Source organism: Piliocolobus tephrosceles, chromosome 3 (assembly GCF_002776525.5).
Source record: "Piliocolobus tephrosceles isolate RC106 chromosome 3, ASM277652v3, whole genome shotgun sequence".
NCBI lineage: Eukaryota > Metazoa > Chordata > Mammalia > Primates > Cercopithecidae > Piliocolobus > Piliocolobus tephrosceles.
The window spans coordinates 98,216,693-98,244,493 of NC_045436.1; the positions used below are offsets into that span (position 1 = coordinate 98,216,693).

The 27,801-nt window shown below is 35.5% G+C and overlaps 1 protein-coding gene across 1 annotated transcript in view; it reads right to left on the minus strand.

Moving 5' to 3' along the window:
* The window catches only part of PRSS12 (serine protease 12), a 79,961-nt gene that overhangs the window by 38,603 nt on the left and 13,557 nt on the right, over positions 1 to 27,801 (minus strand). Inside the window, exons 2-7 of the mRNA XM_023219903.1 lie at positions 25,699 to 25,837; positions 23,012 to 23,190; positions 19,260 to 19,410; positions 6,016 to 6,194; positions 3,965 to 4,106; positions 979 to 1,175 (exon numbers count right to left, since the gene is read on the minus strand). Of these exons, the coding sequence (XP_023075671.1) occupies positions 979 to 1,175; positions 3,965 to 4,106; positions 6,016 to 6,194; positions 19,260 to 19,410; positions 23,012 to 23,190; positions 25,699 to 25,837 (987 nt within the window). The remainder of the gene's footprint in view (positions 1 to 978; positions 1,176 to 3,964; positions 4,107 to 6,015; positions 6,195 to 19,259; positions 19,411 to 23,011; positions 23,191 to 25,698; positions 25,838 to 27,801) is intronic.

A 27,801-nucleotide genomic window follows, 5' to 3' on the forward strand; every position in this document is an offset into this window, starting at 1 on the left:
TGTAATATGGTTAATACTCTGAGATTCAAAAAAGTTTTGTTATTTTATAATATGAAGATTTTAGCTTCACAGTCTCCAAACAGGAGAATACAAAGGAATTGATTCAATCCAAGGTTAAAAGTAAAGACCACCTAAGGCTATTTTAACATCTATTCACATACACACACACACACTCTCTCTCTCACACGCACACACATAAAGCTGTGATAGTATACTACAAAGTATTTTGAATATTTCCCTGTGTATTTTTCATTCATCTATATTCTGCCCTCCTCACCAGACATCAAGAAATTTATCAAGAATGTTTAACTGCTCTCTACTCTCAAGAGGATCTTTATCCATAATTGTTTCAATACAGTTAGAGGAGCTAGTTACCTTTTATCCAACAAGTCTAAAAAAATATAAATGAAGAGTAACAGAGATCCCTGATGGGTTTCTAAAATAATAAGTTACATTAGAAAGATGGGTGAGCTATTAACTTTAATTAATTCACTTAGAAGACCACTGAGAAACTTAAAAAAGCAATGGATGGTAGGTGACCAATGAATGACAAGGACTAGAGAAGAAATGAACCACGTGACATGGAAAGGAGAATATTCTTGCTTTAAATCCTGTCCCAAATAGCTCACTAGAATTCAAGGTAAACGAAAATCAGAATAAGTGATCAAGGAGTAAGGGGAATAGATACTGCAGCTTCTTTATTCCATTTTTCAGATACAGATGATTGTAAGCATTTTTAGTGAGAAACTTAATTTTTTCAGTAAAGAAAAACAACTTAGGGGTAGAAATTTCATAATGTTGGTGTAGAGACTCAAAAGATTATTTTTCTCTGCATAAAAATTACTGAAAATTAGACAGTTATGGGAAATAGACCCCCAAAAAAAGCCAAAGATGAGAAACACTCGCATTCAAGGCCAGTGATTAGAGGTACAATGGCTACTGAATGATGGAAACTTGAGAGCTGCAGTCAGTCCTCACCCAGAGAGAGCCTGTGTCCCTCGCTGCCAGGGTAGCAGGCAACGCTAACATCTTCGCGGTGGCTGCAGTCATGCCGTCCCCACTGTCGCCTGGAACACTGAAGAAATCTGGTTTCCTTTCCTGAGCAGCTGACATCATCCAACCATATGGGCCCTGTGCTTTCTTCAAAATGGTTGGCAGATGCTTGTTTACCATATCTGCGACAATTAAATAAACACTGTGTGTAGAACTGCTCTATCTTGGTTCAGGGAACCACAAAACAATTAACACAGGCAACCTAGTTCAGTGACATGACTTCAGAGGATAAGTATCTGTTCTTTCTCCTACCTTGGGGACTCAGTTTAGAGCTATGTTTGCTCCACCACATGTTTTAATCACCTTAAAAATGTTTGATTATTTCAATGAATAACAAATGAGAAATTAATACTTTTTCCCCATTCATTCTTGTGTTTTGTCTACAAAACCAATAAGAGAGAATGCAAAGAGATCAATCTCAAATTCCTGACCACAGAAATTGTGACCAGAAAGTGAGAACACTTGTCTTGTTTTGCTTCTGATGCTCCCTCTAACTCATTTGATTTCAGCAGCTTTTCTTTGGTTTCAAAATGAAACCATTCTTTCAAAATGAAAAGGGTGGATTAGTTCACTGATTGCTCAAGCACTCTACCTAATCTATGATTAAATTTAGATTTCAGCCCAACAAAATCAGAATTATAATATTCTTAGCTTTTCATAAGGTATACAAATTGAACCTTAAAAATTTTTATCAATTATATTTGTGTTCCAATTGAGTTTATTTGTAACACTGCACTACAGAAACAAAACCTAAATGTATAATAAACATATATGCTGCAGAAATAGGAGAGACCTGAAAATTGTTTTAACTTAGAAATTAAGTAAATCTGTACCTTCTTTCACCTTCCCAATTTTATTTCCTTTTATTCCATAAAATCCAAACCTCCAGAAGTCACTGAGCTTACAAATCTTTAAGATGTCTTTCAGTTCTAACAGTCCATAAGATCCAACCCTTACTCATAAAAATAATTCCCTTACTTGATGTTTTTATTATTTCTGTACTAAGAATATGAAGAGATCTTTCTATCTGACATGAATTTTCTTCATTTTTTTCTATGCAAGTATTTATTAAATTTATTTGACAAAATGAATATTTTAATAAATTAAAACAATGAAGCTTTTTAATCATTCTATGGCTTTTCTTCCTTCTACTGCTGACTAATCAAGCCTTGGCTAGAAAACTAATAAGCCTAAATCGCATATTATTCACTTTTAACTTATAGACCATTTTTTCACGAAATACATTAGATTATCATCTGTCCGTAGCAACTACGTAACAGATAACAGGAAGTCATTTTACTTTGGAATTGCATTTATACAAAGAAACCCAAAGTTTACTTTTTCTCATTACAAAAGAATATTCTCTTTCAAAAATTCTGTAAACTAGAAACAAATGTAGCACATGCTTTGACTGCCTTCTAACACAATCATTTAAAGCTTTTTACACATATTATTGGGAACATTTTTAAAATTAATGTGAATACTCTGCATAGATTTGTGAAACAAAATAAAATATGAAGAAAAAATCAGTGTCAAGTGTTTTCATTAATAAGGAAAAAATGTGAAAAATAGAAATAGCAGGAGTTATGAATCTCTCCAAATGTGAAAATAAATAGAAATAACATGATTTTATGAATCTCTCTAAATCTGTGAAAACAGAGTATAGTTGGCAGTCTAACAGAGATTCACTTAAATATAAAGTGATATTTATTAAGTAATTCTTATCAATTGTCAGTATATTTTATTTATATGGCTGTTGTACCCTTTTATCCAAAAATTACAGTAACTTCTCTGCCCAAGAAAAGACAAAATAGGGGGAAATTATATGAATATTGTATCTTCATGACAGCATTACTTATCATAGGAAAAATTAAGCTAACTTAATACTAATTAGAGTATGAAAATTTGATGAATACTGTTATCATTAAAAATTGTGACTACAGCAATATAAGGTTAAAAATGTGGACAAAAATTACATGTCCATTACTAGAGCTGATATGAAGTTATGTACCCAAATTATAATGATAGCATAAGGATAAAAAATTAGGGAGTTTTTTATTTTCATCATTTTCCAATGGTTTTACATTACTTTTATAAATTTTAAAATATACGTTTAACATGACTTTGCCTAGCTTGAATGAAGGTATGGTTTTAAAGTGTAGTGAATATCTGCAATCAGCTCTAATCAAGCTAAAATGAAATAATGTTGCCAGTTTTTTTAAGCATAAGACGATTACTTCAAGCATGACAGAGAAATATGGAAAACAAGAAAGAATGGGCATTCATAGCTTTCATTCAAATATTTAACTCAAAAGCATCATTTGCGGTTACTTCGACCAACTTAAGTCTTTACTATGGAATGCATTATGTGCATGACATAAAATATATGTCCCAAAGTGTGATACTCAGCTTTTAAGAGAGTGAGGTCAAAAGCAAGTTCTAAAGGTCATCTCCTAACAAGAGGGCTGTCTTTCTCAAATAAAAGTGATAATTATCATCACATTCTGAGAAAGGGAATAATGTGATACCAAAGCATTTGACACTGGACTTCTCTGCAATTTTAGACAATGATGTCAAAACTAAAAACACCCAATAGCAATGACGTGTCAGAATAAAAATGAGCATTCAAAGTTTTACTTGAACAGACACAAGGGGACTTAGAGGTCACCCCAGCTTCAACTAGTTATTCAAGAAGAGGGGTCATGGCAGGAAAGGTAAATGAAATAAACAGCAAGAGGTGGTTATTCATCACCTTAGAAAATGTCATTATTTTTCATTGTTGTACTTCCATACACAGGTAAGAGAGAACATGTATTTTTATTATTATAAAAATTACAAGTAGGGATTAACATAATAAGACTTTTAACAATATAATCTGGCATTTAATTGCCTTTACATTAATGAACCTTACTTAAATCCCAACTGTCGACAAACCACGTATGTATTCAGCTCAGTCCAGCCATCATCACAGACAGTACCCCATTGGCCTCTGTAATACACCTCCAAGCGACCCTCATGGCTGCCTTTCCCACCTGCAAGTCTGATGACCCCATCTGTGATAAGGAGGAGACACAGAGACTAAGCAAATCAACTTTCAGAAAAAGGCAAAACATTTGTATTTCACAAGAAATATCACCATATTCAGTCCTCGCTCTAGGCCTTTTGCTAAATTTATACTACATCTGTGCTAAATGACCCTCTGAGGTTATTGCATTGTTTCTGAAGTTTGACATAACACATTTCTGTCCTAATAAAATACTCTTTCCAGCTGGGTGTGGTGGCCCATGCCTGTAATCCCAGCTACTTGGGAAGCTGAGGCAGGAAAATCGCTTGAGCCCAGGAGGCAGAGGTTATAGTGAGCTGAGACTGCACCACTGCCCTCCAGTCTGGGCAACAAAGCAAGACTCCGTCTTAGGGGGAAAAAAAATATATGCATATATATTTTTTTCTTTCCTTTTTATTGGTACTCCTATTCTCTATGTAGAAAAATATATCCTGATATAATTCCAAAGTGTCTATTTAGATTTCTCTAGATTAAGTAATATTTGGTAAATTTCCTATAACTTTAGTCTCAAGTTGGAGCAATACATGTCATTTAAATTTAAAAAGAAAATACAGTAACTTGGAAATAGCTCAGAATTTTAACTGCAAATGAAAAAAAATATTGAAACAGGATGACAGAAAAAACTATTCTGGATAAAAGACAGTCTGTCATGTCAATGCATATATTATTCGTTAGGCATTCATGAATTATAAAAACTGGAAGATATGTCTCGCCTTTGTTCTTTTATTGATAATACAGATCTGAATTTGAATCTTATTAACTCAAATAATAATAATTTGCCTATAATTCTATAAAGAGCTAAGCAGATAAATAGTATAATAAATTTAACTCCAAAAAAGTAGATTTAAAAGCCATTTCCATCCAAAATAATCCAAAAACTCTCAATGAAACATATAAATAATCTTGGGTAAGGGTCATACTTTTCATGAATCTCAGGGATCTTTTAAAGTAAAGGTCTCTGAGCAGCAAACCATTTATTAATATAACACTTTACTGTCTGCAAAGCATTAAGACATGTACTATCTCATCTGAGCATCACAGCAATGTTACAAGACTATCCCCATTTGAAGGAGGGGAAAATGGCAGTTCAAAAAAACGAAGTGCTCTGGCTAAAAATCTGGCGTCAATATATTTCTATTGTGTATTAATGTGTTAATCTGCTAGTAAAAACACTGCATGTATAGAAGTATGTCAAAAGAAAGATATAAATCTGGTATTTCATAGATTCTAACAAGTTATTGATTTTCATTAAAGAAATATGTAAACAAACCATTTTTTTCTTCAAGTTCTTTTTACTAAATGGTTTCTGATGAGTCAACTTCTCTTGCCTTGTGTCCATTTCCTTCTTCTCCCTAAACATGTAACTTTAACATACATGCACACCAGTTTGTGCTCACATATGCCCTTCTTAAAACACATGACACGTTTTGACAGGCAGGCTGTCATTTGGAATAGCCTGAAAATTGTGCACAGCAAAGTTAACTTGGTTTCTTTCACAGTGTGCTTTAATCAACAATTGCATCAATATCAGTTCTAAACACATTCTGAGTCAAGAAACGTTAACAGGTGAATGGACTAAAGATGGAATTATTACACCTAATATTTGCAATGTATCACTGCACACTGATTTTGACTAGTGGGTACTATATACTGCAACAAAGTCCTATTTTCTGATCTAGCTTTACAAGACTATATTGTCTTAAATTGAAAAATGTAGGAGTAACTATGAATACAAAAATGGTATTTTAATATAGTTTGCATCCTTTTTGTTTGTTTTATTTGGTATATTTATTTGAATGCTCATTTGGTAATGTTGAAATTAAGGAGAAGGGAAGCTGTGGCGGGCCCACATGGTACTGGAGGCAAGAATTGGTATATTAATGGAGTAAAATCCTTACCTGTTAGAGGGGTACAGGACACTCCAGCATCTTCTTTATGGCCACAGTTATGCTCTCCCCAGGAGCTCTTTGGACATTGCTCAATTGAAAGCTCATTCCCAGTGCAGCGTACTTCATCCAACATAACTGGGCCAGACCCTTCCCCAAAATATGCCTGATGCCATGCTTTGGCAATGCCACTGAACAAATAGAAGAATATAAGGATTCTGGATTAGATACCAAAGATTGGTCTTTTACTTTTTTTGTCCCTAGTAAAAGTGTTATTATTAATCCCCACTTATTAATTCACTTCATAAGTCATGTATGACTTTCTGTATTTCTTTTTTTGTACATTTGCTTGTTGTCCTTTATATTTTCAGCTATTACATGTGTTTCAAAGCTAGGTACTCCCCAATATTTAATCTCCTTTTCTTCATTAGTAATTGAACTTCAGATTTTTAGGAGGAAAATGGCTATCCAAAATAAAGATCACATTTTGGCCTCCCCTCCTTCTTGATGACTAAGCTTGTTTGTTTGTGGTAAAATAAACATAATATAAAGTTTACCATTTAAAACATTTTTGGTTTATAGTGCATTAAGCACCTTCAGATTATTGTATAATATCTCCACCATCCATCTCCAGAACTTTTTCATCATCCCCAAATAAAACTGTGCTCCCATTTTAGACACCTAAGTTTTGTTTTTGTTTTTGTTTTGTTTGAGTCATAGTCACACTCTGTCGCCCAGGCTGGAGTGCAGCGGCATGACCATAGCTCACTGCAACCTTTAACTCCTAGGCTTAAACAATCCTCTCACCACAGACTTTTGAGTTGCTAGGAATACAGGTGTATGCCACCACACCTGGCTAATTTTATTTTTATTTTTTATTTTTAAGTGGTGGGGTGTCAGTATGTTACCCAGGCTGGTCTTGAAATCCTGGTCTCAAGCAATCTTCCCGCTGCAGCCTCCAAAAGTCCTGGGATTCCAGGTGTGAACCACCGCACCCAGCCATAAGTTCTGACCAGTGATATTTAGGTGGAAGTACCATGTATTACTTGTAGAAGTATCTTTGGGCCACTTCCTCCTCCTGACTGCAAGGATGGCTGGAGCCTAATAAGTTATCTTGGGCCATAGGGTCCCATATTAAGGATGACAGAAGTGCAAACAAGAGATATCCAGGGCCCTAATGATTGTGGAACCACCAAACTACTCTTGAGCTGGCTACCTCTAGTCTCTTTTCCTAAACATAAAATAAACTTGACTCTAAACGTGTTTAAACTGCTGTTATTTTCAGTTCTTTATTACTCACAGCCAAACCTATTTCTTTTTTGATGTTGTTTTGAGACAGGGTCTCACTCCGTTGCCTCAGCTGGAGTGCAGTGGTGTGATCATGGCTTAAGGCAGCCTTGACTTCCTGGGCTCCAGTGATCCTCCCACCTCAGCCTTTTCAATATCTAGGACTACAAGTGCATACCACCGTGCCAGTGAATGTTTTATTTTTTGTAGACATGGGGTCTCACTATGTTGCCCAGCCTGGTCTTGAACTCCTGCATTCAAGCAATCTTCCCACCTCAACCTCCCAAAAGTGCTGGGATTACAAGTATAAGTCACCATGCCTGACAGCCAAGCCTATTTCTAACAAAAACATCTCTTTACTGAAGTTTATTTGTAGTAAATTTACTTCTCCCACAATTCAAAGCAATAGCATATTCTTAGAACCCCAGATTTAAGTGAAGATCACAAACCTGTCAAAGTGATTAATAATTTCAGATATTGCATTTTCAGTTCCTTTTAGCTTTTAATTTTTAGACTATAGCATTTATATTTTTAGTTTGTTTTACAATGATACTGCATGTATTCCCCCATTATTTTAGCTGCTCTTTTCTTATAACATTATAACTTGAGAATTTACAACAAAATACGCTGAAGAAAAAAAGTGTGCTAAATGGCTGTAACACCCCAGTAATGGTAAAGTGTTAGATACCAATTTTGTGGCTAAAAAGGAGCCTGATTGACTATTTCTGCTAGATAACAAGGAAGTTTCTTTTAAAAGAACACGTGTAAGAAAACAAAAATATCTATAAGTTAACACCTGTTTTAATATCATTAGAGGACAGTGGCTCATGCCTGTAATTCCAGCACTTTGGGAAGCCAAGGTGGGTGTACTACTTGAGCTCAGGAGTTTGAGACCAACCTGAGCAAGAGGGCAAAACCCCATCTGTGCAAAAACACACAACAATTATCCAGGTGTGGTGGCACACACCTGTGGTCCCAGCCACTCGGGAGGCCAAGGTGGGAGGATCGCTGGAACCCAGGAAGTCAAGGCTGCAGTGACCCGTGATCATGCCACTGCACTCCAGCCTGGGTGACAGAGAGAGATTCTGTCTCAAAATAATAATAATAATAACAACAATATCATTAGAGCAAAAGCTTAGGAAATGCTCCATCATCACTTGACTCACTTTTGGTTTAAAATTCAAAGAGTGTGCCAAGAGGAAGGATAAAAGAATATTATAGGAGGTATAGAGGAAGCTGAGGAAAAGAAGATTGCTTAAGCAAAATATTTTCATGGAGTTAACATTTTAAAATTTAGAATCCTGGCACTTGGATCACTATCTGATATTTGTAACACAGTGGACTCTGAGCAGTCTGCCCCAACAAAAATTAAAGACTAATATCTAGAACTAATAGGACAAATGTGAGGAAAACATTTGGAATTCTAACACAAATGCTGATTGGAGTCCTAACACAAAGGAATCCTAACACAAATGATATTGTCAAAATGACAATTTTGTGAGTGAATTTGTTTGTTTTGCTAAGGGAAATGTAATGACAGAACAGAAAGTCATGTCTACTCCGGAAAGAGGCAATAAATGCTCAATCAATAGGATTGTTCTAAATAAAGTTTTCAGTTGTTTCGAAGTATGTCTACATGCCTACAGAAGAGTGCACTAATCATGTATAAATATTTGTATATTACTGACTATATCAAAAAGCTTATTTTTTCCAAGCTCAATCTTTGAAGTGCAGAAGTATATGTGGACACAGACTCTGAGCTTCCAATCTGGGCTCTACCTTCAACAAGCTGGGCTACCTTGGGGAAGTTACTAAAACCTTCCAGGCTTAGGATGCAATAGCTGAATACAGGGACGATAATGGCTAACTTGCAGGGCTGTAGGAATTACACTGACGCAAAGTAGGAGCTCAATAAATGCTGGTTCCCTTCTCTCTTCTGACACTGTTAAGGAATCCCCATGTACCCCCGACAGTTGATAAATAACATATTTTTCACTGCTAAACAATTTATCAAAAGACCGTTCGGTATTTAAACAAACACCATAGTTGTTGCTTTCCTTCATCCCCAAAAAATAAAGTTGGGGGAATGGTAAGGAAGGGAGAATCAATCAATATCTTAACATTTTCTGGTTTTAATGTTGTTTCATTTATTTATTTATTTTAAAGTAAATTTCAAAGAAATATTTATGGAAGAATTTATGGCCTATAAGAGACTGAACAAATGCATGTATGTGTTATTTTTTATTACAGATTATAAGATTATGGCCCAGAAGACTATTAAGTAAGCTCTGACTTGCATCACTAAACTTCAGATTTTCCTGTGATAGAGATGTATCTAATCAGAGGCAAACATTTTCAAATATTTTAATGCACATAAAGTATTATATTTTAAAAAGTTATTGTGCCAAAATAAAACATTTTGTGCAATTAAAGCACTGGCGTTCCTAGAAAAATATGTTTTAAAACAAAATAATCTTGTAATAGTAGTGTACAAGGCTGTGAAAAAAGTTCAACTGTTTTAAAGATTACTTATAGTAGAAAAAATATCCTCTCCCAGAAAAAAAAAAGTTCATAAAACACTTACAGTAGGCTGGGTACCATGGCTCACAGCTGTAATCCCAGCACTTTGGGAGGCCGAGGTGGGTGGATCACCTGAGGTCAGGAGTTTGAGACCAGCCTGGTCAATGTAGTGAAACCCTGTCTCTACTAAAAGTACAAAAATTAGCTAGGCATGGTGTCATCTGTAATTCCTGCTACTTGGGAGGCTGTGGCAGGAAAATCACTCGAACCTTGGAGGTGGAAGTTGCAGTGAGCCAAGATTGTACCACTGCACTCCAGCCTGCCTGGGTGACACAGTGAGACTCCATCTTAAAAAAAAAAAGTACAATAAATTAAAAAGGGAGCAGTTGAACACTCACAGAAAATGAAATTCAAAAGTCATGTAAAAGCTATAATTCCCAGAATTTGGGGATGGAGGGTAACTGAAATGTATTGTTTGTAATATGTTTATGAATATGGTAATATTGGTTGAAAGAAGAAAACTGCTTGGAGTTGTGGGCCTGCCTGAGACCTGTGGCTCCTTTTTACAGGGAAGATATGGGATAGGAGGGAAGAAGCCCTACGCCCTAGAGGAGAGGTCAGCAAAATATAACCTGTGCACCAAATCCAGCACGCTATCTGTTTTTATATTGCTCGTCAGCTGAGTGGTTTTTAAATTTTATAAATGCCAGGAAAAAAATCAAAATAAGAACATAATTTGTGATGTGAAAAATCAAGTGAGATCCAAATTTTACTGTCCAGAAACCAAGTTTTATTGGAACGATGCCACACGCATTCCTAAGTTATTGTCTATGGCTGCTTTCATGCTACAATGGCCCAGCTGGATAGTTGCAAAGTCTATGTACTCTCTGGCCTTTTACAGAAAAAGTTTGCAGACCCCTGCTCTAGAGCAAAGAGATTAATGAAAGCAAATATGGAAACTGACTTAGAGATCACTGAGAGTTGAAGGACAAAATAGGAGACAGGATGACTGATGGAGAAGCCAGATAGGAAAGCTCTAGAGAAAGGCAGATTAACAGGCTTCTTGGATCTTTGCCCTGAGATAAATGCCACCAAAAAAAAAAAAAAAAAAATCGATTGAAGAAAATTTCAATGAGTATAATTCATTGAGCCATGATTAGGTGCTATAAGGAAACCTGGGACCAATATGGAAGAATATAAAATTGATCCCAAACTCAATAAAAAGATGAAATTCAGATGGCTTAAATATAGGGAAAACAAAAGAAAAGAAAGAAAGGAGGGAGGGAGAAAGAAGGAATAGGAAGAAAGAGAAAGAGAGGAGGAGAGAGGGAAAGAAGAAAGAAAATAAAGAGAACTAAAAAGTTACTAGACTAAAATATAGGAACATAGTTCTTAGTTCTTATAATATTGGATGCAAGAGAGAATTCCTAGGAAACCCAGAAGTCAGAAAACAAAAACTAAAAAAGTTAAATTCAACCACATACAAATTGAAAACTACCATACAGTAGAACACACCATAATCAGAGTCAAAATGCAAACCAACAGGCTGGAAGAAACATTTGCAATTTGCAAAAAAAAACCTCCTAGAAATGAATAATAGTAATAACTTATTTTACATATATACATACACATGCACACACATTACAGTTTATTTAAATAAATATGTTTGTGTATATATCTAGATATCTAGATAGATAGATAATTAGTTTTTTTTAAAGACAGGGTCTGGTTCTGTCACTCAGGCTGGATTCCAGTGGCACAATCTTGGGTCACTGCAAACTCTGCCTCCCAGGCTCAAGTCATCCTCCCACCTCAGCCTCCCAAGTAGCTGAGACTACAGGCACATGCCACCATACCTGGCTAATTTTTATATTTTTTGTAGAGACAGGGTTTCTCCATGTTGCCCAGTCTGGTCTCAAACTCCTGAACTCAAGCAATCTTCCCACCTCAGTCTATCAAAGTGCAAGGATATTATTATATTTTAATGAAAGACAAAGCAACCAACTTAAAAAAAAAATAGACAATAGAGAGGATCCAACTATTCGCAGAAGAAGAAATATCCATGGCCAATGACCATAGGATAAGATGCTCAAGATCACTAGTAGTAAAATTAAACAACAGTGCATGTTTACCTATCACATTTTTGGAGATTTAAAATATTAATATCACTTTCATACAATTTTTAGGCAAAAAGACAGCCAACTGAAGTCTTTTTAATTCCCTAGAAAAAGTAACAAACAAACCCTAAAGTCATGCTTTGGCTGAGAATACTCTGATAGGCTGAGAAAGGGGAGCTGAAGTATGTTGTGTTTCAAATACATCAATTATTATATGACACACATTCAAGGAAAAAGCAAAAGACCTGGTTAATTGCCTTTGAACTAGGCTCATTCCTTAAAGGAGATTATAAGATAGAAGAGTAGAAGCCCCAAACATTGACTCTGGGGATGCTATGTATTTTTAAATCTTCTCTGAAAACACCGCTTGGTGCAAAGGACATGGTTTCATTCTTTTGTTCTGTTTTTGTTTCTGTTTTTTGAAGAAGGAGTCTCTGTCACCCAGGTTGGAGTGCAGTGGCACGATCTTAGCTCACTACAACCTCCGCCTTCTGGGTTCAAGCGATTCTCCTGCCTCAACCTCCCCAGTAGCTGGGATTACAGGGACACACTACCGTGCTCAGCTAATTTTTGTATTTTTAGTAAAGACAGAGTTTCACTATGTTGGTCAGGCTGGTCTCGAACTCCTGACATTGTGATCCACCCGCCTCAGCCTCCCAAAATGCTGGGATTACAGGCGTGAGCCACCACGGCCAGCGCAGTTTCATTCTTTTTTATGGCTACATGGTATTCCATGGCATACATGTGCCCATATCTCTTTATTCAATCCACCATTGATGAGCAGCAGTATGGACGAAGCTGGAGGCCATAATCCTAAGTGAATTAACACAGGAACAGAAAACCAAGTACCACATGTGAGAACATGTGGGAGCCAAATATTGAACACACATGGACATAAACATGAGAGCAACAGACACTGCAGACTATTGGGAGATGAGAGGTGTGGGTTGAAAAACTACCCATGGGTACTATGCTCATTATATGAGTCCAGTATACCCATGAAAAGCTGAAAATTTAAAAAAAAAAAAACACACACTACTTGCGTGTTTTATTTTCTTCTTATCCATTTCTGTATTTTTATTATTTTAATGATACAAAAATGTTTAAAATAAACTAATCAGAATAACCAGCAGAATAAACTTGAGAACAACAACAAAAAGCATTAACCAGGAAACTATAATGTAACACAAAATCAGGTTTTCCAGCTAACTTTTTAGTTTATTTAAGAAAATAATATTTCCATATTCACACATTTCTGCAGCCAGTCACTAGTATTTCCTGGTACTCAGAACAGTGCTGGCTTTCAGGAGAATACCAAAATAATTGATGACTCTGCTTTTAAAGAGTCATGAATTACAATACTGAGGAAATCAACATAAAACTCGTGAACTGTTCAACTAAATGTGAATCTGATAAAGCTGTGTGCTCTCTGTCCTTTATGGAAATTATTTCCACGCCAGCCCCAGCAGTTCATCTGTAATAAAATCTCTAGTGTTGCCTACTATTTACCCTCTGACAATCTGTAAATAAATTTTTGGGCAGAGGTACTCTGATCTAATACCCTGAGTTATTTTGGTGTAAAGATATTTGATCTACATAATAGCAATCCCCAGTAAACACTTACTGAACCGGTTCTATTTCCAATCCCTATTCAAAATATTCTTGAATCTATTTAGCTCATCAAATTGTATTAATACAAAATTTTTGCTTTTGTTTCCCCCTTACATACACAGAGAAAGGCCAAATAAATGGCACCATCTGACTAACTCAATCTCCAAGCTTAGCTACTGCTTTGAGGTAGACCTAGAATACAGTTAGGCCATTCTATTGCACAACATAATTATTTATTAGGTTATAAAACATTGGCTCTTTAACTGCAAGTATCAGTTTGTGCCACATCCAGAGTTTGTAATCCATGGATGAAAAAACTCCTTTATAATATCCTAGATTTCTCCCTAGAAAAAAAACCCCGCCATCTCCAATAATGATAGTTGTGTATATCAAATGCTTCCTGTATGCCTGCACTGGTCTAACAGTGCTTTTAGACATATTAACTCATTTTATCCTCCCTACAACCCAATGATGCTATTATACCAAATTTACTGATAAGGAAACTGAGGCTCAAAAGTTAAATAACTTGTCCAACATTACACTACTACTAGATGGTAAAGTTTGTCTGACTACAGAGCAGACCGAAACATTGGGCATTCTTGCAGCCTCCTGGAACGCTGTCAATTGATGACTGATGGCACCTCAAATACAATCTATCTAAAACACGTTCAGTATCATTTTCTTCTTAAACGTAACCTTCTCTCTTGACTTCCCTATTTCTTTCATTCCTATATTTGTATTTATTCTTATTAACACCTGACCATTTTACAAATAATGCAACATAAACGAAAAAATCCTAAACTGGGAGCCATAAACCTCAAGACTCTGCCTCCCACTAACAGACTTCAGGAATACTGTGTCATCTCAGTGGGCCTAACTTTCTCAACTGTTAAACAAGTTATCTTTCCTGCTCAATAATTCCATGCACCAGGCTATCTTTGTTGTAAAGTTTATACCAGGGGTGTCCAATCTTTGGCTTCCCTGGGCCACACATGAAATAGACTAACACTAACAATAACTGATGATCTAAAATAAATAAATAAATAAATAAATAAATAAATAAAGTTTTTAAAAAGCATATGAATTTGTGTTGGGCCATGTTCAAAGCCATCCTGGGCTGCATATGGCCTGTGGGCTGTGGGTTGGACAAGCTTGGATTATACAATGATTTTTAAAATTTAATGAACAGTAAAATAAAAGAGCAAAGAAAAAAAATTGTTTTTTGAAACAAGGTCCCACTCTGTCACCCATGCTGGAGTGCAGTGGTGCAACTGCAACTCACTGTAGCTTCAACCTCCTGGACTCACGATTCTCCCACCTCAGCCTCCGAGTAGCTGGGACCACCAGTGTGTGCCACCACAACTGGCTATTTTTTTTTTCTTGTAGAGATGGGGATCTCACTATGTTGCCAAGGCTGGTCTGGAACTACTGGGGCTCAAGCAGTCCTCCCACTTTGGCCCCACAAAGTGTTGGGATTATAGGCATGAGCCACTATGCCTGGCAAAAAACAATTTTTAGAGAGTAATTTATACGGGAAGAATTTGTATTCTACTACTCAATAATATGGTTCTATATAATTTTAGAGCAAAAATGTAAAAAGGAAAGCACCCTAAAAGGAAAGAAAGTATCCACAATTTTTAAATTCCCATGTAAATTATGGCACATCCACAAAATAAAATGTGATCTCACAGTACAAAGCTATGCTTTTAAGAGTTTTGAAAGACATGGAAAATGCTTTAATGTTAAGCACATAAAAAGGAACTTTAATGAAAATGTCTCCAACTAAACTTCACTGGGTACATATGCGTTCTCAAGTTATCTAATTTTCTAACATCTGGCTGCCTCCTTTCTTGGTGCTCATCTTTCTCCAAGTTCTGGGTTAATCAAATTTAAGTATCTTAAGTATAATAATTCCTTTTGTATTTAGGAAGCTCACCAGCTACCAAAATATACAGACACCATTAAAAGATGAAGGTCAACAATGACAGCATCTCATAAAGAAACTGTAACTACTACTCCAGAAAAGCATGATGTAGTTTCCCTGTGGGAATTCAACAAAGCAGATAAGACTGAGATGAAATTTGCTTAAAAATGAATCATAAATTGAGACAAGCAACAATTATGTGTCTGCTATCAACCCTGTGCCATTAAAAAATGATCCTCATCTGAAAGTACTTAGCCTTTAAATGAGCAAAACAAATTATAGAGAAGGAAGAGTTGTAGAGTACTGCTTTAATGCAAACTTATGAGAGAACTATAAAATCAAGTGCAAGAAAGGTAAATGAAGAATGTCAGCTAGAGTATCAGAGTACTTATAATAAAAACAAATCTCTATAAAGCTGAATTGTTATTTCTTACAAGTGCTTGCGGAGGATTTTTGCTTGTATATTTTAATGACTTTTCCAAAGAATCCTCTCATATGAAAAGCAGTAATGAGCTAGTGTTTGAGAAAAGCATTAATACTTTACTTAACCCATGAGTGTGTTCAACATTAATATGGCCTTCCTTGCGATTCTTTCTATCTCCACGTTCTTTCTATGTAACTGACTATCCTTGTCAATATGGCCTTTGTTTAAAAACTGTTTCTATTAAAGTGAAAAAAATATTTGTCTCTCAAGAAAGAACTCTACATTACAACATGAATTTCTATTTTTATATTTTAGAGAGTCTTGCTGTCTCATCCAGGCTGGAGTATAGTGATGTGATCATGGCTCACAGTAGCCTCAACCTCCTGGGCTCAAGTAATTCTCCTACCTCAGCCTTCCTAGTGGTCGGGACTACAGTTGTGCTCCACCACACCTGGCTAATTTTCTCTCTTTTTTTTTTTTTTTTGAAACGGAGTCTTGCTCTGTTGCCCAGGCTGGAGTACAGTGGTGTGATCTCAGCTCACTGCAACCTCTGTCTCTCGGGTTCAAGCAATTCTCCTGCCTCAGCCTTCTGAGTAGCTGTGACTACAGGTGTCCACCACCACGCCCAGCTAATTTTTATATTTTTAGTAGAGACGGGGTTTCACCATGTTGAACAGGCTGGTCTTGAACTCCTGACCTCGTGATCTACCCACCTCGGTCTCCCAAAATGCTAGGATTACAGGCGTGAGCCACTGTGCCCATCCTATACACAGGATCTGTCTATACTGCCCAGGCTAGTCTTCAACCTATCCTACCACCTTGGTCTCCTAAAGCATGAGCCACTGCACCTGGCCATAACATGAATTTTTGGAATCATTTCAATAACTGTAATGTAACTAATATTCAGTGTGTCACTTAAATGTTCTATGCATTTTTCTAAGCAATAAAAACTTGCCTTTGCCTACAGAAATATATTAATAATCAAAAATGCCTTATATCTTAAACTTAGAATAATCCATATTGTAATTGATAATATTAAACATGCTGTTACTATACCTTTAAAGTTCTTAATATTTTTGGCAAAGACATAGGTTTCTTAATAACTCACATGAAAATCAATTAGCACATCACTGAACACATAACTGATAACCCAGTGAATACACATATATATACACATTAGAAGGTTTTAAAAATACAGAAGTTCATAGATACAGCTAACTAAACAGAAGTTCCAGATAGAGCAATAGTGTTTGATGTTCTGTCACTACCAAATGCTGGTTACTGTGAATGTTTAACAACATCTTTAAAATATAACAGTACCTAATTAGAGTGCCCTTGATAGCCAATGTATATGGTACTTACTATGTGTGCTAACTGCTTGTAGACACAAAACCCTATAAATTAAGAAATACGTTATAGATGAGAAAACTGCAACTAAGAGATATTCTGTAGCTTTTCTCAACTCCAAAAGTGGGATTTAAATGCAGGTTTTTCAGAGTCCAGAACACATGCCCATAATCATATGCTATGCTGACTCCAACAGCAGGCACCAGGAAACTTTGAGAAAATTGCTCTTGAAATTGATACCCAGTCAAAACACTTTAAAAAAATCTTGTCTCAAAAATGTACTTGTTAGTTTTTTCAAAAGAAACCAAGAGGCCGTATTCCTGACCAAGCCAAAGTAAATGATCATACCACAGTAAACAATGCCAGTAATCATAGCAAAACCTGTTGACACAGGATTTGCCGTGTTTGTTCCTGTCCTACATGTGAAATACAAATTAGCGTTTAGGTCCCATAGTCAGTTACAGGGAGAAATCTAACTTTACAGTGAAGGATCAGGCTGATGTCACTTAAACCAGTGCTCAATTTCAGTCTCATTTGTGGGGAAAACTAGAGCTTCGCGTGACTCCTGGTGAAAGGCAAAATGAGAATACATCACCTGTGATGATTTCCAGACAAAATGTTTGCTTTGATCTAATCAAGCTTTAAACCTAAACTCTAATTTTATGAATTTCTAATTTTATGTATTACAAGAACCAGAGGAGTGAACTAAATGACACCAGAAGGAAAAAAATGAGAAATTCAGAAGATGGCACCTTCTCCAAAACAACTGGCCTAGGCTCTTCAACAAGTCAGCATTATGGAAAAACCAAACCAAATCAAACCAAACCCAAAAAAACCAGCAACAACAAAAAACCCAGGCCTTTATAGAGTAAAAGAGACTTAAGGAACATAATACCCAGATTGGTCCTGGACTAAATTCTGCTTCAGATAAACCATCTGTCAAGGACACTGTACGGGCAACTGAAAATTTGAATAAGATGAAGTATTAGACAATATTAAAAATGATTACCAATGATTAGTTGTGATAATGATAATTTGGCTACATAGAACAATGTTCTTATTTGTAAGAGATGCGTACTGAAGTGTTTATAGACAAAGTGTTAAAATGTCTATATTTTACTTTAAAATACTTCAGTATAACATAGAGTTTTGAAAAAGAGAGCCAACTATAAAAAAAAAATTGCAAAAAAATTGAGCCATAAAAACTGTTCAAGGTTCAACAAGCTCCAGTCAAGGATTATGGTTAACTGAACACAATGGACAGGGAAGAACAGGCCTCCCATCACTGGCCCCTCAGTGCTAAATGAAATATTTTTAAATTCTGAAGTAAATGATTAACTAAATGAAATATTTTTAAAATTGAAGAAAATGATTAACTTTTAAAAGATCCTGCAATATAATTTTAGAGAAACTTTCAGGCTTGTTATACCAATGTTCAGAATCACTAAACAGAGGGATTAGAAGGTCTAAAATTATAATATTCCAGAATAATCCCAACTGAGGCAACCTGGAATGTTGATTTTCAGACTGCTATTTTCATGACATCGGATTCCTTTCCAACCCTACAGGAGAATTATTTCCTCTGTACATTAATAAACATCCTTCGTTCTAAGCACATACCTAACAAGGAAGTGCAGTTCAAAAGTTTAGACAATATTTCAGGACTAGAAGTAAAATTTGAGTTACAAGCTAACAACTAGTGTTTCATCGTATGGAATTTGATTACATCACTATAGTTTACAGTGCTGGTTACTACCTGGGAGTAACATAAAGACTACTAATGAGAAGTAGTAAAAGCTTAGATTCTTAGTGACATAAAATCAGCCTAATTCAGATACAAGCAGGTTAAACCTACAGACTACATGTCACTGCTCTTCTGGAAGCCTACAGCCCTACTACAAAGATCAAAAGGTAACTTTTTCTATTTGTTCAAGGAAATGTGCAATTTAAACACACAGCGCCTGCCTTTGGGTATGGAAATAATAGATTCAAAAGTTTAAGCAAAACAAAAGTAGTAAAAACAAACCTGAGGCCTAGCTGCCTGCAGATCACTTCTGCATCGGCATCATCCCATTGGTCATCACAGACGGTTCCCCACTGGCCAGCATGGTAGAGCTCCACCCGGCCTTCATGCACACTGCTGCCTCCAACAAGGCGAATGATGGGGAACGCTGGGCCTGTGCAATGTGAAATTAAAAATCAGCAAAACCTATGCATTTGCATTGATTGATAAGATTAGGTATATATTCTACATTTTTTTCCATTCTCAGTAATTAAATAATATTTACTAAGCCACACCAGTGATATGGAGATATATATATGTAATCTTGACCAATTAGAATACCCCAAATTGAATTATATGAATACAAATAATTCTTAGGAGGAAATGTGTTTAAATTTACTTTTCCCCAACAACCTTAGAAACCAGAAAAGGCACACTCAAAAGCTGCACGTTACTGGAAACGTGTTTGATTTTTATGGTATTATGGTGGTGGCACTGATTTTTTTTATTTACAGTAACTTGAGCATTACCAATATGTCATTATTGAGAATGATACTTATGTCTACAAAATACTTCTTTTCGGTATAGAATTATTTATGTATTTGTAGAAATCGGGTCAAAGTTAATATCTAATTCGTTATAACAAGTTACTGGACATCATGGCCAGTACCTCAACAGAACAATATTGAAACTTCATTTGGGCATGAATCAGCTCATATCTGTTTTCGCTGATAAGGACCATCAAATGTGACTACATTCTCATAATCTACAATGCCCTGATCTAGCCCTTGTCAGACTGTGAACTTCTCTGTCTCTTCTCTGCCCTGGCTAAGACAGCACACTAAGGGACTTCCTATTACATTCCCTAATTGTGTCTTCCTGAGAGTATTTACTTTTATCTAAAATTGTCACTGATTTACTCTTTACATGTCAATTGTCTCTCTCCTCTTGGCCAGAATGAGGACAGAAATACTGCGTTCCTTTTCACCTATGTATTTCAGGCACCTAGTATATAGAGGCATATAATAATTATTTATTGACTGCCTCAACTGACAAGCAATGTTAAATAAACCTAGAAAAGATACCCGAAACACGAAAAAATAATTGGCAACATCCATTCATTAATTTCTGATTAACAAACAGGTATCAGACATATGCCTTGTATAAGGTGTTGTGATCAGTGCTGCAGGGCATTAGAAGGGACACTAGACAGACCCTGCCCTCAAGAAATTTACTGCCTAAGGGCGTAGATAAACCGAGTACAGACAAGAGATTATCAAAAAACCCTACAGTGGTTCAGAAGCAAAGGACCTTACTTATAGTTGGGGGTACTCAGGGAATCACTTGTGAAAAAGCTGTTTTTTAAGAGGGCCAAGATAGATGAGATTTGGAAGTCAGAGATGAGGAAAGCGTGTTCAGGCCACGTGAACATTATGAACAAAAGAAAGAAGCACAAAGCTGAATGTGTCTGGCAAAGAGTAAGGCAGTCTAATTTTACTAGAATAAAGGATGTAATATGATAAAAATAAGCAGGCTGGTTCCCTATGATGAAGTCTAGTTGTACTTTTTGCCAAACACTAATCATTTATCTGTATGAAATATGTTTCTAATTTTCCACAGTGTAGCAGTCAGTAAATGGCATTTGGACATTCACTCTTAAATTCAAATATCATATTTGAGTTTTGTACATGTGCTGCCAAAGCAAGCACTCATATTTGAGTTCTGTAGCAGAAATTTAGATTAGTGACTATCTGCATATACTGTTTACTTGTATAAGTTAACTAGCACTTACAATTTGTTAATGGATAAAGACAGGTTTAATATATATGGCTGAATGATGGTAATATAATTCTCACAAATTATGACGTTTATTTTTCCTTTAAAAGGCTTGCAAAATACAGAAAAAAATATAGAAAAACATGTATACATTTCTTAATATATTTTCCCCACCTGGTATGCTTGGAGAAAACAGAAAAATAAAACCTTTTAAGAGAAAATGTAAAGCCATCTAGAACCTAGACTTTAAAAGGCACACCACCTTTCATTTCTCTATGTTGTGTTTTATTTTAAAAGATGGTTTCTTTTTCTTTTTGTATAACTAACTGTTAAAACATAAAAAATACAGAAAAGCACAAGGACAAGATGTAGTTAACAGCCCTATCCTTCCAACAAATGCAAAAATCATTTGAAAGAAAATACAGTAAACCAATGGACTCATGTTTAGCTTATAGATAATTAAACTCCCCACATGTTTTCATTTAGATTGCTGCTATTTTCTGTATCCAACTTGTAAGCAATCTTCTACTTTGTAAATGTTGGAAGAGCTACAAGTACAGAATGACAAGATACTAAGTGTAACTCCCAAATTTAAGGGATGTATACCAAATATCTATCACTATCCCTTAAGGTGAACTCTATGTTTGCTGACTTCAGCTATACAACTCCACATTCTCATTTAATCTACCATGAGAGAATCTTTTTAAATTCTCACTTCTAATTTGTCATAACTTTCTATATTTTATATATGTTTATAGATGACCATACAATTATCTTTGCAAATAGAATGTAAACAGATAGATAGATTATGGAAGGCGGAAGAAGTAAAAAATGTAGATACATATCCTGAAAAAAATTACTATTGTTTTTAAAATTTTTTACTTTACTACTTGAAAAATATTTTATCAATCAGGTTGAGCATAGAGTAAAACCAAAAATCTACAAAGAGCAATAAATTATTGGGCCCAATTCACATCATCCTTGAAGTAGCATTGGATTTAGCAAAAGTAGCATTACCTAAAGGTAGAGAACCAAAAGAAGAAAAGGGAAAACTTACAAGACATGAAGGTTTAACATACGCATCTCCCAACCAAAGAAAGGATTACAGTTCTCAGAGCATACATCTGAACTATATCCCTCCATTGGCTCTTCCAGTCAATCCAGAGGAATTACTCCAAACTGGGTCTCTCTGTTTTGTGGCAGGAGCTTCCTTATTCCTCCCCCTGATACTTGTACTCAAACAAAAACCACTGCCCTGGGCTGACTGCTACCATTCCAAGTCCTGGGATATCTGGTCATGCTGCTATCACCAAGGAAAATGCAAAAAGGGATACTGTGAGAGTATGGTAGCTTCAGGTTGTGATCATTCATTAAAATATACCATGGTACCCAGAAAACTCTTTCACCATCTTAAAGGCAGTCGTTCCTTCCTTTACTTCCATGAACATAGACATATCTGTATACCGAACCCATACTGACAATTACCACATACCTACTCTATGGAGCTTGGAAGAAGCCCTCATTCAAGCCAACAACCCATTTTTAGGGAAGGTGCTCTCTACAGCCCCAAGAACACTAAAGGCATGATTATATTGCATTACACAAAGTGAAAATATTTTGTTGTATTTGCTGCATTCTATATTTGCTTTCATGATTATCTTCCATCTTGATTCCATCATAATTTTCCACAACTAAAATATGTTTCATATACAATGTATTATACAGTATATGTATTACATATAGAGTATATAATATTTATTTAAGCAAATTACATAAAATAGAAAATATGTTAAAAATGAGATTCTATTGGAAAATCAAATGGAATTCAAATTAACTGTACTCATATTGAAGACTAATTAGATGGTAAACTATTTTGACTCAGACTTACTTCTGTAATTAAACTCTTTAAGGAAATGATTTAACTAAGACACTTTCATCATGTGGAATCATGTTTAAAACATAATGAAAGTAGAACAACAGAACTTTTTTCTTTTTCTTACCATGGGAAAGGCTACACGTGACGGCAGCTGCCATCTTCTGAGGACACACCCCACCCTGCCAGATGTCTTTTTCACAAAGCAGTATATTTTCTTCATCTCCTCGGCAACGGACATTGCTCCAATAAATGGGAATAAGGCCCAGTCCAGAAAACGGGGTTTGTTTTGCTATTCCTTTTCCTCTGGAAGTACAATGAGCAATACTAAGTTTATCAAATGTAGGCAAAATTTTTTATCAAAACATTTCGATTTGAAAAAAATGGAAGACATCAACAAAGATGAATATGGAAGAAAAGAAGAAAGAAAGAAGAAAAACACAAAATATTACATAAATTTCAAGGAAATCAAAACATCAGATCACAACGTGGGTTTCCTACCTATGGAATTCTTTTCATCAATCTTGAATAACTACTTTACGTGCCTTCACCATCAACGACTGATTTAGAAGAAAATGGCCAAGTACTGCAGATATAAAAGTAAGGCTTTGTGCAAGAGGTGTGTCACAAGCTTCAGTGAGGCTTGGACTCCAGTCTGGACTCAGCTAAAAGTCATGCCAAGCTGCAAGTAACTTGAAGGCTTTGTCTTCTAATGTGCCAAAAGAAAAATCTGGATGCTTGAAGATTCTTTCTCACTCTAACATTCTAGGCTAGCATTTTTAAAATTATTATTACTACATTTAAGCACAATAATATCACGGGAAGCAATCCTTTTATAATTTTTAAAAACTTACACTGTATATAGTATTTGCTAGCAAGACTTTGAAGCCAATTAATAAAATAGCAACATGCATCTCTTTCCTAATACCAAGAGAGTATTTTAAAGAGAAAAAATGAAAATAATAGCATACAGATGGGCTTTGCTTTTAGCTCATCTAATCCACATTTTTTTTAAGTAACCTTTGCTGTGTACAAACTGGCATTAAATTTTAAAAAGACAAAATGCTTATCTGATTAACACGGTAATCTCTACAATTGTCTCCATGCTGCAGCATTCCATCAACCAAACTAAACATTTGGGGTATATCTAAAATGTAAATGTGTCTTCACAGCAATAAAGCTGGGTTTCTCTGATTTTATTGTGCAATTCCTTTTTTTTTTTTAATGGACTACTGAGAGATGATACTATATAAATAGCTGGATCAGCTTATCTGAAGTTTGTTTGCCGAATAACAGTTCATATACTTTCATCAATCAAAAGACTAATAAACCACACAGTAGTTCACACCTCCACTATAGCATTCTTGTTTCTTTGTATCTCACAGAAAATTTTATTTCTTTCTGATTTTCTGGGGTAATAAAAGCACAAATAGGTATGTATATAAAGGAAGACATTGACATCAGCCTACAAATTTATTACGTCTCTTGCCCCTCAAAGGAAAAAGCATGAAATCAACATTCTTTGTGACCTGCCCACCTGCCAATGTCTGTTTGCCAGACTAAGTATTCATGATAAAAAACAGTAATTAACATTTCCAAGCACCATAATACTTTATAGGCTCTGGCCTTACTCCTTCTTTCATCCTGATTTATATTCAACTCATCAAAATAATTAACTAATTTTAATTTACTATGGTAACCCTATTTATTGCTCTAACAGCACCAAAAGTCTAAGCAAAATTTAGGCCTTCAAGCTTTGCCCCTACCCAATACTCATTTCTTACCTCCCTAGTGGGAAGACAAGAGAAATCTGGTAAATTAAAGTTCTACTTCTTCATTTTGTGTCATCATATTACCACACTGATTATTAAAGCAAACTACTTGCAAACTGCAAACCTTTTTTTTCAGTCTTTTAGACTGTATTTTTTTATAACAAAACATTTTCCATGCTTTCTAAAGATCTCTGGTGATAAAGGCCACAAAAAACATATGTTAAGTGTGCTTAGAAAATATAAAGGAGACACAAAAACAAAAGATAAGAAAAACAAAAAACCTGTTTTCCCAAAAAGAAGCCTGGTGAAACTCTATGGCACAAGGTATAAAAATGCTGGGACTAATGAATTCAAAATATACTGACTTGTTTTAAAGACAGTGCTTAGGGTTACAGTGGAGCCAGTTCCCAAGCAGCTCTTCAGGACAGCAGGACACTGCCAGAGCTGACAGAAGCTGCCATCTTCCACAGGACCTCCTCAGCACCAAAACCTAAGGCCTGGGGACATCACCACTTCCCCATCAAGGACAAGGGCACAGGTAAAACATTGCCCCTTTCACACACAAATGGAACTTCTGGGTGGATAAAAGCAGAAAGCTAAAATCCAATGTCAACAACCAGCTAAGGCTGTGCTAATTAATTAATTATAATTAGTAATTAAAATAATTATAATTAATTCATTATAATTCTAAGAAATTGTAATTTTTAGAATTAAATCCTTGGAATCTGCAAAGCCAAAACTTGCTTCAAATGCCTCTGTATTTTGTTAAAGACAAAGACCAAAAGATGCTTTTACATTTGCCCACTTGGTATTTGCCCATTTCCTAGTTCAGCCCCAGGTAGTAATACGTGAAGTACATTTGCATGTGAGAGAATTCATTTCTTCCATTTGGGACCCTTTCTTTATAGCTCTTTTGTGAAAAGTGAGAATGAGGAAAGTGACAGTAAGAAACGAAGATACAAGCTTTACAAAGCAATGACCGGCACCCAGCATTATTCTCAGATACTAGCAGACTGATTTGGTCAGGGATGGGTGCACTCACCCCAGCTGCAGCTGGTGACAAATGACTGATGCATCAGAATCATCCCAGTGGCTGCTACAGACAGTGCCCCAAACTCCACTTGCATATACTTCCACTGTGCCTTCAAACTCATTTTTGCCGCCACGAAGTCGTACTGATCCTAAAGTGGAAAAGAATTCCAAAATCCTTTAATAGTAAATAATCATTTGAACATATTGAGCCAGTCCTGGGTTAACATGATTTTTAAACTTAAGTAGTAAGGGATCCAGGCAGAATAATTTGGCCTCCACTGTGTGTGGTGTGTGTTTCTTCCTTTAAGTGAGGATTTAGCAAGCTCCTTCTTTTTTTTAATTAACATCCTGATGTCAATGCTAATTATATTCTCTTTTTTATCTAGGCAAACAGACAATCCTATTATAATTTTTTTCTTTATTCCATTATCTCTTCATCAAGAAGCAACCACTGTAATTTTCAAAGGGGAAAAAGTAGAAGAGTATGACTAATATCAGATCTTGTATCTCAAATACTAGATTACATCATATGTGAAGTTTTTATCATTTATTAGTTTCCTCTTCTCATGAGGTCATCAATAAGAAACACAGAAACAAAATTAAATGTTCTGCATATGAATTAGCTGTAATTAGCTGTGTTGTATCTTCCATTTGATTTGTTCATCCACCAAAGAAAAATAAAATGTGTTTTCCGCTTTTAACTTTCAGCAGTAGTCATTAAAATTCTCAAGATTATGTCCATAATTTCAAGAAGATGTTCATTTTGAAAATATTGCCTAATGCTAGTCTTGGAAAAATAGCTGCTAGGTAGTATGCACAATTGAATGCCCTCTAATATACCACACCCAAAGAGCTGTCCCAAAGTCCACAATTTAAGTCATTCCTTTCAGTCTTTAAAAGAGCCAAGATTTAAATTCAAGCACCCCTGCGAAAGATAACACTTTGGTCTTATCCCTTAAGTGTGGTTCAAGGCCCTACATTCCTCTTCTCCTTGGAACTGGTTCCGGAGCAGGCACTGGGATGCAGCAAGTGGGACAAATGAGCAGAGACAGAATTAACCTCAGACAACTTAAGAATTACATAAAATTCTGTTTAAAATCACCTACAGTGGTCTTTATTTCATAGGTAAGAAAATTAAGAAATTAATTTTAAAAATCAATCCTATCCCAAAAATCTAGCATAATTTGCATATTTCAAAGTTATTATGTATGGCCTCATAATAACTTCCAAAAATATTAGATTCACAAAGTACCCATTCATTTCATTTGTACAGGCTTAGTCATCCACCACTATTATTTTCCACATCATCATCCTTAAAAAATGTAAGCATTTAAGAAAAACATATTATATTTCTCATGACAAAAACAAAGTCTCATTTAATTCAAACAAAAGGCAATAATAAATGGAGACAAACATTGTACAGTACTGCCAAATCCTGACTATTCAGGAATGAACAGGGCATGGGTCATTCATATGACAAATCATCTAAAACTCATTCATATATTCTAAACCTCTTTAATTCACAATAAGCAAGAGGAAGACCTGCCTAGCTCAGTGAAGTATGAACTACAGAATATTTTGAAGGCAGTATTTCTGAAGAGTTCAACAGATCTTGAATGGTTTTTTTATATCACAAAACCTCTTCTACAGTGGTCCACATAATATTATGCACATTACAAATGTCAGCAGTTTATTTTAGTCAAAGAATTAATTTGTTGACCTCAAGCAAACTTTATTTGAATTGTTACTTAATCTATTATTTCTTTGCTAATTCCTCCCCTTAATCATGAAGTTACTCATGTCAGAAGGGCTGGAAGATAGTTCTAGTAATGAAAACAAAGGAAATGTGTACTTATGCACATATGCACATCATGTGATCATAAGATTTAAAATAGTGCCTACATCAAAAAGCTATCAAGAAGAAATGATGTACACATAGAATCTAAATGATTGAGGCACTTAGAGGTGAGAAGGAGAAAATCCTGAGTGAAGTATAATTATGACCATAACAATATAATGGCAATGATAGAGCTGGAAATAGTTTCCAGGTCAACTATCAGCTGCACCATCATTTTCTCTAACGCTCCAAGCACACTATGAAAGCCTGGATTCA